Consider the following 13,176-nt stretch of genomic DNA (forward strand, 5'->3'; position numbering starts at 1 on the left):
GGAAGGATTTCAAAATGTTCGAAAAGTCCTTAGAAATTCTTTTGCAGAATTTTAGGAATTCTCTGTGATCCTTGAACTGTCCCAGGTAGAAGCAGACAAGAGACAGTTCTACTGTAAAGAAGGCAAGCCTGGAACTTTAAAATGTATCTTTAAAGGTACATTGCACCAAATTACAGGAAGAGTTCAGTAGCTACCATTGCCTTTAGAAATGCTACATAGGATGCATTTACAGAAACACTAAAAAAAGTTTTGAAAGATTGAAAGGACAGAGACAATGTCAGGCATTTTTTGAAAACTCTAAAATTCCAAGCTAGCCTAGAGGCTCTATGGTTGTAGCACCTCTGAATTTCAATGGAAACATCATGTTTTGTAGTGACCCTTCTGTGGCAGTTCTACCTCTTCTATGTAAAATGTGTATTTATGAATCAGGCAGACACAATGAAGTGAGATTTGCTCAGCACTGACTGTGACCCCTCATCAGCTTGATGTGTATTTTCTTGTTCTTACTTTCACGGGGTTGTAATTCTACGCCTTCATGAGGAGATCCCTTTGCTTCCTTCACTTGGGTTCTGCTTTTGCCACTGTCTCTTTGTCAGGTGTAGGCCAAATATGTTCTATTCTAAATTGAAACATGGTAAAAATCACTAACTGCCTACTTATGTTTTTTCTATTAAGGGTAGCACCTTGTAATGCAATTTGTCTTTTTGTGGATTTCATCTTAATACCATTTAAAAGTTTTTAAAATTGAAGCCTCTGGATGTTGCCCTGGTTGTGCTGGGTGGTCGGAGCCTCTCAATAGTGGGGAGGGAGTTGGTATCTTGGTGGCTGGAAAGGTGGTGTGATGTGAGGGATTGGCCTGGGACACTGCTTGTGGGAGGGAAGTGGTCCTGAAGGTGGGATCCATAATGGAGGTGAAGGTGAAGCCCTGCACTCGTGTACGGGGGCTTTGCGAGGTCTCAGGGCATCCAGTTCCACATCAGCATGGCTTAGCTGGGAGTTCGTCTGAAACGACACAGGCTCTGGTCCAGGCATCCTCCTGGGACACCTGCAAAGCCAGCAGCCCACTACTGCCAGCACCACGCCAGCAGTGGCACAAACACTGCTCAGTAAGGCACGTGGGCTCCTCCTCGTTGTGGAGTCGTTCTTGGCTTGGGGTGTTGGCCCAGTGCTGCTGCAAGGCCTGGGGAAGGGCTTTGTGCTGGCAGGGCAGTGCTCACTGTAGGAAATGCTGAAAGTCACATCGATTCTGTACTCTGGCAGCATGGCCTGGACAAAGCGTGGGCTCACAGACCCAGCTGGCACTCGCAGTTTCTCCAGGGCCTGCTGCATTTCGTCTTTCCCGCACCAGCTGGAAGATCTGTTGGCACTTGCACACAGCGAGCTGTTGTACCAGGAGATGACTGTGGAGCCGGGCTGCAGAGCTGCCAGTGCGATGTCTTTGGGGCTGCTGGAGTTCAGGAAGAGGGAGAGCTTCTCCAGGAACAGACCCACCCTTTTCCTCTCCCTCAGGAAAGAGGAGTAGCTGTTCTTGGTCCGCATGGTGAAAAGGTGGCACGGTACCTCGGGGGGCTTCAGGAGCTCGATGGTGAAGGATTCCCAGGCTGTCAGACCTCCGGAGTCCGTGGCAGACAGCACAAATTCCTGAGGGGAATACTGGAAGTCGATCTCCAGGGGATAGCCGTGCATGGCCTGCTGGGAGGTGTCAAACTGCAGCCAGCTCTCCGATCCTGACGGAGAGCCGTCAGCTGGGAGGATTTGTAGAGATAACTGAGTGGAGTTGCCATCTTCCTCATCATAAAATGTGTTGGCAGGTAAAGGGAAAAAGAACAGGCATCCGATGGTTGCTGTTAGGAATTTAATGGAATGAACAAGCTTTGGGGAAGTGTTTGCTTGCCCTTTAGAGAGGAGGGAGAAAAGGGAGGGAAAGAATTAGGAAAAAATTGCTATGTCTTGCTGGATGATGGCAAAGAAAACTTGTCAGCCTCAGGACTGTGGAGTGTGCTGAAACTGAAACTTATAACAGTAAAGTCTTGTCCTTGATCACATCTTAACCTCATTTGTTAAGCGTTTAGGTATCTGTTCATTTAAAGAGCTGTGAATATCCTCAACAATGTTTTGTCTAGTCCAAAATATTATTCAGGTCTTGTATAGTCCCTTCCCAAACAATAATATCTCATTCTAGTAAATTTTACACAGAAATACCACAACATGGTATTGTTTCATCTTCTATTTCCACCATTAATCATGGATTTTTTTGTTTGGGGATTTTATGAGAGTATGAGTGCCTGGGATGGGATTGCTGTGAGTGCTGCATGTCTGCCTGGTTTGAAGAGTTCCAGAGAATTTGGGAGTGGACACCAGGTAAGCTGGAGGATGATAAAGTGTGGGGACAAATCTGAAAGGAAATTTCCTCTCTGTCACTGTCAGGTGAAGTTTGCTACCAGGCTCAAGGAGTGAAGAATCACAACACAGAGTTCCTGCAGCTTGTGGCAAAAATGGTCCTTTCTTCTTGCCATTTCTGGATCATGTGTATTTGTGCTTTCTACACTTATGATAAGGACTAGTAAAATCATGCCATCTCCTTATATATTACCTAATGTAAATATTAGAGAGGGATTAATTCAGGACACAAATATTTAGGTCATAAATAGTCTGAGGACTGCATGGGTTCTAATACAGGAAACCAGAGGCACCTTGCAGGGTGGATGAAAAGGTTAATGGCAGCTGTGTTCAGAAGCAGGAACAGAAAAGTAAACTTGTTTTTACCTTGAGTTACAGTCTGCAGCTCTTGTGAAGCAGAACATGGAGGAAGAGTTCCTGCACTTTCCACAAACTGTAGTCTTTCAGATGAGGGAAACAGCCGGCTGCTTGGATCCAGGTGTGATGGCAGCAGTGTCTCACCCACCTCTGTGAAAGTGAGATCATTACAGTTCAAGGTGAAAGGTCATTTAGATCTATGTGAAAGGAATCTTATGTAAATAATGTGTCACAGTGTTGGGAATACAGTTTAAAAGCTTTTATGGCATGTGATTGAAGACCTTTGCCAGTTTCTGCCAGCACAGGAAGGACCATGGGAAGCAGGCTGGAGTTCAACCTCCCCTTTAAAAAAGGAGAGAATGCAAGTGGCTTCTATCTCTGGAGAAGAAATTTTTTTTTTTTTTTTTATATTTTTACATGGCCTGTGCTTGCCAGAGCGCTAATAACAGTATTGTGTTAGGGCTCTATTGTCCATCTGCGGGATTTGACAGATCATAGAATCAAAGAATGGCCTGAGTTGAAAAGGACCTTAAAGTTCATCCAGTGCCAACCCCCTGCCATGGGCAGGGACACCTTACACTATCCCAGCTTGCTCCAAGCTCTGTCCAACCTGGCCTTGGACACTGCCAGGGATGGGGCAGCCACAGCTTCTCTGGGCAACCTGTGCCAGGGCCTCAGCACCCTCACAGGGAAGAATTTATTCCTGATATCCAGTCTAAACCTCCTCTCTGTCAGTTTGAAGCCATTCCCCTTTTTCCTGTCACACCCCACATGCTCTTGTAAAATAGTCTCTCTCCAAATGATGCTTGCTGGGACACCTGATTGCAAAGCTAAAGTTTTAGGCTTTGGGTACACACTTAATGTAGGTCTAATAAAGTTTTACAAATAAGATGGCTCTGAGGGGCGTTAACAAGGCTTGGAATTCTGCACTTCGTAACTGTTTAAAATCTCCCATGTGTACACTTTTACAGATTTAGTGTAAGGTGATTCAGGCATAATGCCATGAATTTACCCAACTGGCACTACAAACAAACGATCTCTGTTGTCTTAACTTAAGCCTGAGTCACAGATTCACGCAGTTGAAAGAGAAGGCAGACTAAAAAGTGTGTCTGGCCTAATTCTTTACTCCACAAGATACTCAACTACTTCTGTGTCATTTTCGATAAATATTTATTCTTCAGTTCTTAAAAACCCTCCACAACGTTCCCCAAGCATCTTTTCTGATGTTTTATCATCCTTACTGTGAGAAAGTTTATCTAATGTCCAACTTAAATCATCTTGACTGCACTTGAAGGTCATTAGTGCTGTGTTAGTTCCCAGGAGATTCTGAGAATGCTTCTTTTATCTTTTAAGCAAAATATTATATAAAGCTATGTATTTTCTCAGTCTTCTAGATTAATGGTTTCAGTTTGACATGTTCTTGAGACCTCTGGCCATCCTTGTGTTCCTTTGGAGCTTTTTTAAGGGTCCACATCTTTCCTTAGATAGGATGGCCAAAGCTGGGCCTGGTCATTCAGCTGAGCTGTTATCTGCTCCCAGCTGAGCAAAAAAATTGCATTCCCTTATTGGGAAGACTGCTGCTGGCACCTCCCTAGTGCAGGGAAGTTGTGCTTTTGCACAAGAAACTGTGTTGAACTATTCTGGCAGGACTCAGGGCAGGAAAGAGGATAAAAGGAAAGTCAAATCTTAAACGTACCCGGTATGCTGCTGGGCAGGTGAGAAGTGGCATTAAATAAAGTCACCAGAGGTGCTTCTACAGCATCTGGCTTGATGCCTGAGATGATGTGTGCCTCCAAGGTAGGCTCGGTGACATTTGGCAAAATTCCACTTGTTCCCAGATCTTTGTCTGAAAGTGATTCCTTTGTGCCACTGGATAAAATCCTTGCGGGTTGTGGCTCTGTTCTGAGCATGCTGCTGCTGCAAGAAGGAGGAAATGTATTTGTTGGTCTGGATAACCTGGACTTGTGAAAGGCAGAAAAGTCTGGCACAGTAAGAACTGGAGCAGTGTCAGGGTGGGACAGAGTGATCAGACTTGGTCCAGGAGGTGCTTCAGCTTTACCAGGGACAGTGCTGGTTAATGTGTGAGGAAAGCTGGCTGAGGCTTCGGGACTAAAAAACAATTTGGAATAGAGGGTCTGTGCTTCTCTCTGGGCTACAGAAGAAGCTGTGCTTTTCCCTCCAGCAGATGAAAAACCACTGGGCTGTGGGATAGTTGTAGAAGGTTTAGATTGAGGTTCACAGCCATTAGTGAAGACTTGGCTCAGACTGCTTCTTGCTGTGACAGCTGGGAATGTGTCATTGATGGGAGATGTGAAGCCAGACAAAGCTGTGGCCCTTACTGAAGCTTTTTGGAATAGTGAAGGGAGTGCTTCTGGAGAGAGGGATGCACCAGAAAGCTTTTCAAGTTCTGGAAAGTGGCTTTTTGCCTCATTGATGTAATCTGGCACTTCTGATACTGACATTTCTCCTGGCAAAGATGGATGTAATTCTGTCTTGGGAGAAAATGCCATTGCTGAGCTGTGAGGCCATTCCTGAAGAGTGTTTCTCACCCATGGCCTGGAAAGCTGCTCTGTGCCTGAAGTGATGTCCTGTAGGAGATGGTATGTGGATATCTCTGATTTGCTGGAAAGGAAATATGAGTGTGTCTCAGGCACGTGAGGCTCTGGCTGCTCTGACAGCAAGAATGTACCAGAAGGTCTAGCAGGCAGCACTTCCAGTTCAGAGAAGAGAAGCCTGGTTTCAGTTATCAGGGAAGGTGACAGATCTGGGCAATGAGAGTCTGCAAACATAATGGATACTGAGGGGTTAGTTGGCATGTCCTGTGCTGAGTCCATTTCTAAGATGACCAAGCTTTCTTGACTTGCAAGGTGGATATTATTCTGCATCTTGTAACTTGCTATGGTTCTACTTTCTGCACAGAAAGTTGATGAGCTCTGAGTAGGTGACAGCACAAGTGGTGTGAGTAACTGGCTTGGCACAGTAAAGAACAAGGGCCTGGAAGCCTCCCCTGCAGCTGGTCTCTGGGTAATTCTAGTTGGTTTTAATGCAGGTGTTGGTGTGATCATTAATTGCCTGCGGTGTAGTCTTGGAGACTTTCTTTCATAATCCCCTCTCCTGAGTACTCTCCAGCCTGCAATTTCATACCCTAGCAGCTGTGAGAGGTGATGTGAGTTCACATTGTGCCGCAGGACTTGGATGAATTCACGGAGCAGGGCAAAGCCTCCGCACGTGACCGGCCAGGAGAGCCCCACGTAGTGGCTGGTGGTGAGGTCGATGTGCCCGGTGTCCTCAGCTAGGATGTGTGAGGCCCTTGCTGCTGGGCCTGGGTGCTGCAGCAGGGTCAGCAGGGAGCTGTCCAGGTGCAGGTACTCAGCCATCCTGCACACCATGGACAGGCGCTCCCGGATGTCCAGAGTTTCCGCTCCAGCAGAGAGAATGATTTCAGCAGAAGTGATGGGAGCTTCCTTCCCACACCTGACATGGAAAGTCCAGAATTAAAGTGGATAAGAATAATTCTTTTTACCCCTCCCAGTTTTTGTGAAGATCCCTGTTTGAATTTAGTAGATCATTGTTCAAAATTTTACCTCTTAATCCAAAACTTCCTTCTCCATGAATATATATGAATGTTTCCCGTTCCACTAACTTCACTGATCACTAAGTTTGTTCCCACTGCTTGTGCAGAACACAGCGGCGTGGTCTGAATTTCCCAAACGCTGTCCTCATTATGGAAGTAATTCACTTCAGAGATATTCCCAGTCCATTAGACATCTAATGTAGGTACTGACACTGAGAAAGTACCACCAGTGGTAACAAACAGTGTCTTATGGAGGCAATTTGGAGGCTCACTGGGAGCCTGCCTCTCTCCCTGCTCACAGAAGAGTTAGGAACTGGAGCAGGGAGGCTGGATGCCATCTGTACAATGGAGAGTCAGTGTCCCTGTGCCCATGTCTGCTGTGCACTGTAGCTCTGGGACAACAAAGCCTCCAGCTTTTATATTCAGCATGTGCTTGTTCAATATTTTGTGGGGTTTTGTTCTAGTTTTGGTTCCCTGATGTCACATTTCCACAGCAGGAAAAACCTGCCCTGTGTCAATTAGGGAGCACCCATCTCTTTTTTTTTTTAAATAATTTTTCCCTCCCCTCACTGATTAGAGCAGAAGCCACGGAGGCCAGCAGTACTCACTGGTAGCTGTTTGGCATGCGGTTCAAATTCTGCATTTCCAAGGATAAACTGCTGTCCTGCACATGGATGGTGAAGTTTCCAGCAGCCCTCAGTGTTTCCTGGGCAGGCACCCCTCCAGAGGCAGCAATGTTGAACAGGTACACTCCTCCCTCCCCTGCCATCGGCAGCCCTTGCAACGTGTTTGTTTTGGGGTTGAATTCCAGCCATTTTGGCAAATCTGCACCACTGGCTAAAGTGACCTGCTCCGTAAGAGGATGGCAGAGGAGCAGAATTAGTGATAGGAAATGCTTTTACTACTCCAGTTTTACATACTCTAAGCTCTAGCTGGATAAAAGTTCAGAAACAGTCACAACTGATCCATTTGGAAATCTTAGAAACCACGGTGCCTTGGTTTTTTATGTAGTGCTTGTCTTGGGTGTTTTTTAGCATAGTGGCAACACTTAACTGTCCATTTCCAAGACCCTGCATTCTTTAGACTGCAGGTAGACAAAACACATGTGTCTGTAGGTTGTTTACTTGCTCAGTAGGGAAGTGCTGCACCAGCAGTGAATGCTGGTGAGATTTTTGCCATCAGTTCTACCTGTTTCTAATACATTTGAGGCACTTTCTAGAAGGAGATTGTTAGTGAATTCATTTTAAACATAAAGCAAATGTCTTTGCTGCAGGATTGTACCAGGAAATGTATTGAATAGTGTTACCTTGTACTGAGTTACTGTTCCCTGAAAGGCAAATGCTGGCACTGTATAATAGAATATTTTTCCCATGAGGACAGTTGCATCTGGGATTATTCCTTGCAGGTTCTTTGTTTCTTCCCATCTGTTGTTCAATCCCTTGGCAACCTCAGCAGGAGAGCTCACACAGACAGACAGCAGCGCAAAGAGAAGAGGGAGCAGGGGCAAGACTCTCAGCCCTGGGAGCACAGGGGTCCCCGAGGCAGGAGAGCTGTGCTGGATGTGCCCTGGGTACCTGCAGGCATCATCCATCTCATCCAGTGCCGCTGGCAGCTGGGTGCTGCTACTGGAGCTGTAGGGGAAAGAGAAAACCCAAACCTGTGGGCATGTGCTCCTCAGATCAGCCAGCCCCATCTCCCAGCGAAGCAGAACGCTGGCAAATGTCTGAGGCTTCTCACTGCATTGGTTACAGCCCTGCTGGTCTCTTTGGGCCACGGTGACATTTGGGGAGGGCTCTGGGCTTTAAGAAGCCTCGGTACTCACCATCACTGCTCTGTTCAGCCAAAGGATTTCCACGGGGAAACAAAGCTGGTTCATCATGCTTTTTAACCCAGTTGCCTTCAGTCTTGCTGTTGCTCCCGTCTCTGTTTCTGTTGTGATAAAAGCCCACTCAGAAGTGAAATGCTACACTGGGGCCTCATCAGGGGGGCCTCCAACATAGGGCAGAGCCAGGTGAACAGTGCAGTAACCTGACCCGCCAGGATTTTGCGGTGTAGTGGTGACAAAAGGAAAGGTGAGTATGGCAAATGGCACTGATCACGGGGACAAAGGCAGGCTGAGACTCACTATCCTTCGTAGCATCGAGGGCTGGAATTCGATTTGCTATGTTTGATGCTGCTTCTACAAGAGAGGATAAGAGAACAGTAATAAGGGGTCTCATAAACCTGTGAGTGGCTTCCAGCTTTTAGATGAGCAGTGCATACAACATGCTTGGTCCATCCTGCTAAGGACAGCTTTGTTTAAAAGCACGCAAGAAGAAAAGAACATTTACTAGCTCAAAAGATAGAACTGAGAAAGCATGGATGATGTTTTGGAGCCAGATGACTGCAGCAGCAGGGCAGGGAGTGCTCCTTTCTTGGTACAGCTCTGACAGCAAGATGGCTTGAAAACCACAGCCTGCTTTGCTTTGGCCCTACAACCCCAGCGGCCATTTATCAAGGAATCAGGTTTTGTTCTGCTGGCTTTTAACAAGTATTTTCTTGCTTTTGTTTGTGGAGGTGTTTGCAGTAGTTGCCAAGCTTTCTGTCGTGCTCTGTTGTGCAGATCCCTTCCATTTTAGCTACGAGGCGAGCGTGCTTTGGATAGAGCAAGAAGTGGTGATGCAAATCTTACATAAAGACAAAAATTGTGTGGTATCTACCAGAAGACAATGGCTTGCTAGTGCCTGCAGTGTGTTCCTATACTCTGGGAAAAACAGAAACCCTACTGATAGGTGTGCAGTGCTTGATGTCTGCTTTTGGCCAGAGATGAACATTTATCCAGCAAACTTTGTTTCCCTTGTAACCAAGATTGGCTCTGAAGAAATCAAAAGTTTGTGCTTCTTTGATTATGCTCAGCTGTGCTGAGAAACAAGTTACTACATTCACCTCTCCATTTTTCACTGTCAACATCTCCTGTGTTCCTTTCTCCTGCAATCCCTGGAAACAATGACAAGTCCTCATTCACCCCTTATGAAAAGAGGGAATAGGTGGTGGGGCAGAAATTCAAGTTGCAGATAAGGACTTTTACTTAGGGAGTATCATTCTTATGCAAGGGAATGGGTGCTTGACAGCTGATTAATACCTCCTAATGAATTTGCCTCCTGAGAGCTGAGTAAATATTGCCATGTAACCATGCATGAATCATCAGCATGCTCTGAAATGATGGGAATACTCCGAGATGCCTTGGTTGCTGTGAGCTTACAGGAGTCCAAACCACCCCTGGAACGGCAACATCTGCCCAGTGCAGGAATCCAAAGCCTATGGACACACCTGTGCTTCAGGTGGGGAGGTGCCAGTGAGTGTTCCACCTATTTGGGTCCTGTCCCTTCTTAGCAACATTTGTCCCCCTGGCTTTGACAGCAGCAGACATCATGTATTTACTCTGTAGTGTCACGTGAGGCAGAATATTTTCACAATGTTTGCTGTCATAGTGTTCTGGGTATAAACTTACTGAAACCTCCCATGAATGTACAACGGCTTAAAATAATTAGATTTTTAAAATTTCTCTGGAGCCTCCCTGTAATCCTCACTGTTGTATAATTACTGAGCTCATAATGAATTGTTCTTGCTAAATTGCAACAGAGGCATGTGGCATTCTGTTGGGTGAATGCCTTTTGATAAAAACAAAAATGAGAGTGGGAGAGACACTTCATACAAGAGCGCGTAGTAACAGGACAAGGGGGAATGGCTTCAAGCTGCAAGAGGGTGGGTTTAGACTGGATATCAGGAATAAATTCTTCCCTGTGAGGGTGGGGAGGCCCTGGCACAGGTTGCCCAGAGAAGCTGTGGCTGCCCCAGCCCTGGCAGTGTCCAAGGCCAGGTCAGATGGGGCTCTGAGCAAGCTGGGATAGTGGAAGGTGTCCCTGCCTATGGCACGGGGGTTGGAACTGGATAAACTTTAAGGTGCCTTCCAACCCAGGCCATTTTATGGTTCTCTGAAACTATCTCAAACGTCACTCTCTGTCTAAATGCAGGGAAACTTAGGAACAAATGTAGCTAATCCAGAAAAAAGGACCACTGGCTTGAGGTATTTACTTCTCACACAGAACCAAGAAATATCAAAAGTTTTATGGAATAACTTCAGTCTCATGTGATTTCATGGCAAGAGTGCAGAGATAAAGGTGGGCAACTGTAATCCAAAGCTCACATGAATCAAATAGAATCTTTTTGGGGCACCTGTAAGTACTTGTAAAGACAAAAATAACTTACTTATTTTGCTCCACTTTTACCTTTAGACAATTTTTCCAACAAGTGTGTGCAACATTTACACAAATGCGATTCTGACACTGGGAAAAAAAACACCCCTTAATCCTTATCTGAAACACCAAAGGCCACACTGAAGGATACACTATCTTCTGTTTTCTTTTTGGGTGATCTTGTAAAATGGAAATTGTGACTGTCTTGTTTCCCTGTGCTGCCCTTGCCTAAGGCACTCTCTTGTCACTCCTTCTTAGAGGAAATGGGGAACAAACGTCCAATACTCCCCTGTCCATGTTTAGCAAGCCTGCTTGGCAGGGTTTAGGGTCTCCTGCAACATCCCAAATAGCCTAGAATGGCTCAGCTTTACAGCCTAGAACACAAAGGTAATGTTTTTTTAATGAGGTTGTTTTTTGTATCTATTAAATCCCCAGCACCTGGAATGAAGGGATTGCTTGACAATTTTAGCTTCCTTTCAAGTCTCTGATATTCCAGCCCTCTTCTCTGCTGCAAAGGAAACCTAGGTCTTTTCCCAGTAGCCCCAGAAAACTCAGCAAGCAGAAGGTGACTTCAGAACACTATTTTGGTGGTCTGATTCATTATTTTCGCAATGTCTGAAGCTGGCAGTGCTGGCAGCCCTGGCATCCATGCATTGGCAACTTGCCAGGCAGTTTCAGAGCCATTTGTGTGGACATAACAGGAAGCCTGGTAGTAGCACATAGTAGCACATTTTCTGTGAATTGTCCAGTATGAGTTTTCCACCTTTGACTTCCATTAAATTCTAGGAAAAGCCTCCTGTGTTGGAGTTGCCTAGAAACCTGTGGAGATATGCCTGCAAATTGGGTGTTGGTGCATTGAGTCTCATGCAAAATGTGGGGGATGTTTTTGCTTGGACTGTTGCAATTAACACGTTGACTGTTTCTGGAAGGCAGAATACTGGAAATTGGGTGTTGGGAAAAGCAGAAATTAATGTGGTGGAAGAAAGGAGCCTGTATGTTACAACCTGTGTGTCACAACCATGTCACTCCTGTGTTGCCAAATGCGAATAAATCAGAAAGTCAAAGTTTTGGTATCTGGGATAAGCATCAGAAAAAGGGTTGGGTTTCTTTTCATGCCGTTTCTTCAAAATAATGATGCACCCCCTCCCCACCCCCATTTTTATTAATTTTAATCATGCTGGTGTTTTATCTTTAAGTGGCTGCCTCAGGTTTTATTTCTTTTTCTCTTATTTTAAACCAAATGGGAGAAAGAGTGGAAAGGACAAAGGAACAACATCTGAGGGAAACCTTGTCTTTACTTGCTTCTACTTCTCATTCTGTTTAGCACTGGGAAAGTATTTTCACTTCCCACCCCACTTCCCTCCCAAACCCTTATGTTTCCTCTGAGAAATTGTCTACGTGGGAAAGTTTAAACATGAAAGTCAAGGGATGATTTTATACCAAGGTTAAACTTTAACTACCCATGTGAACACTGTTGTTTTGCTACAAGCATTTTCCCCCAAATTATGGTTTTCTTTTCCAGTTTAAAGCTCAGTTTATGACATAGCAAACTGATTAAACTGAGCTGGAAAACGTTGTACTAAAAGGACTCAGGCACGTACAGAGTTACAGCTACATATGTAGCAGATAAAGCTTTCCTGCTCAGACAAGCCCTCACTATTTCATCCTAGCTGTTGGTTGGGTTTTTTTTCCTAGGGAGAGCTAAAAAGTGAGAAGAATTAATTTATTTCAATGATTTCACTTTCTAAAGCACCATCTTTTTGTCTTCCATTTCAGCTTCTTTGAAAATGAGGAAAACGGGTCAAATTCAAAATGTCTTCTCTTTTTTTTTTTTTTTGATGAAAGTTCATATTCTCATAAACTTTGAAGTAATATTAAATATTGGCCTTTTCAAAGTTATTAGTTATTCAATAGTTCCTCTAAAGGAAAGATCACTAGGTTGGCCTGAATAAAGATGCTCTGTTGTAGGAAGGTTTTGTTTGTGCTCTGTGGGAAGGGAGACAGGAGAAGGTGCTAGAGCTGCTAACAAAGCAGGACTTTTGCCTTCACACCTGTCAAATTCATTGGGAGACCTGCAAACCTTTAAAACCTCATTAAAACTGTGTCTTTCTCCAGCTGTTAATACCAACATGGGCTGTCACTTCAAAAGGGATTTTAGAAATCCTATCAGCTGATACCACTCGGAGCTGTCCTGCATGGCAAAAGGAGCTATTGGCTGAAGTCTTCTGGCAAAGTCTTCGTTGTTGTTTTAATTTTTTTTCTTTCTGCCCTTTTTCTGGTCAGATGGAGGAGTCTGAGCAGAGCTGAGGTTTGCACAAACCCCAGGGCAGAAGGGAGGCTCGTGTGCCAAGTTCCAGCCTTGTGTGATTTTTCAGAAGGGGGTGGGATATGTACCAAGCAAGAAGCACAAGGTTTATAAGGGCTGGGCTGACAGGCCTGCTGCTGCTCCTGGGCCCAGCTTTTGCATTCAGCTGGCATTGCTGCCTTCCCACAGCAGGCTCTCAAACCAGGTGCTGTAATAACCCTAAAATGGTGTGTGTTTCACTCAGTGGTCTCAGTTCCGCCTCGCTCTTAGCTGATGTGACAGTTTGGGACAGAGCTCCCTTCCCC

General features: G+C 45.2%; 1 protein-coding gene across 1 annotated transcript; it reads right to left on the reverse strand.

Annotated features, from left to right (window-relative positions):
- Positions 1-792: 792 nt before the first annotated feature.
- Positions 793-8,249, reverse strand: LOC116442568 (dystroglycan-like). Its single transcript, XM_032105721.1, has 6 exons — positions 8,154-8,249; positions 7,638-7,962; positions 6,940-7,178; positions 4,454-6,231; positions 2,767-2,907; positions 793-1,895 (listed from the first exon to the last, which is right to left on the reverse strand). Exons 2-6 carry the CDS (start codon positions 7,920-7,922, stop codon positions 793-795), a joined length of 3,546 nt encoding a protein of 1,181 aa, XP_031961612.1. The 5' UTR covers positions 7,923-7,962; positions 8,154-8,249.
- Between the last annotated feature and the right edge of the window lie 4,927 nt (positions 8,250-13,176).

This window comes from Corvus moneduloides, chromosome 4 (assembly GCF_009650955.1).
Source record: "Corvus moneduloides isolate bCorMon1 chromosome 4, bCorMon1.pri, whole genome shotgun sequence".
NCBI lineage: Eukaryota > Metazoa > Chordata > Aves > Passeriformes > Corvidae > Corvus > Corvus moneduloides.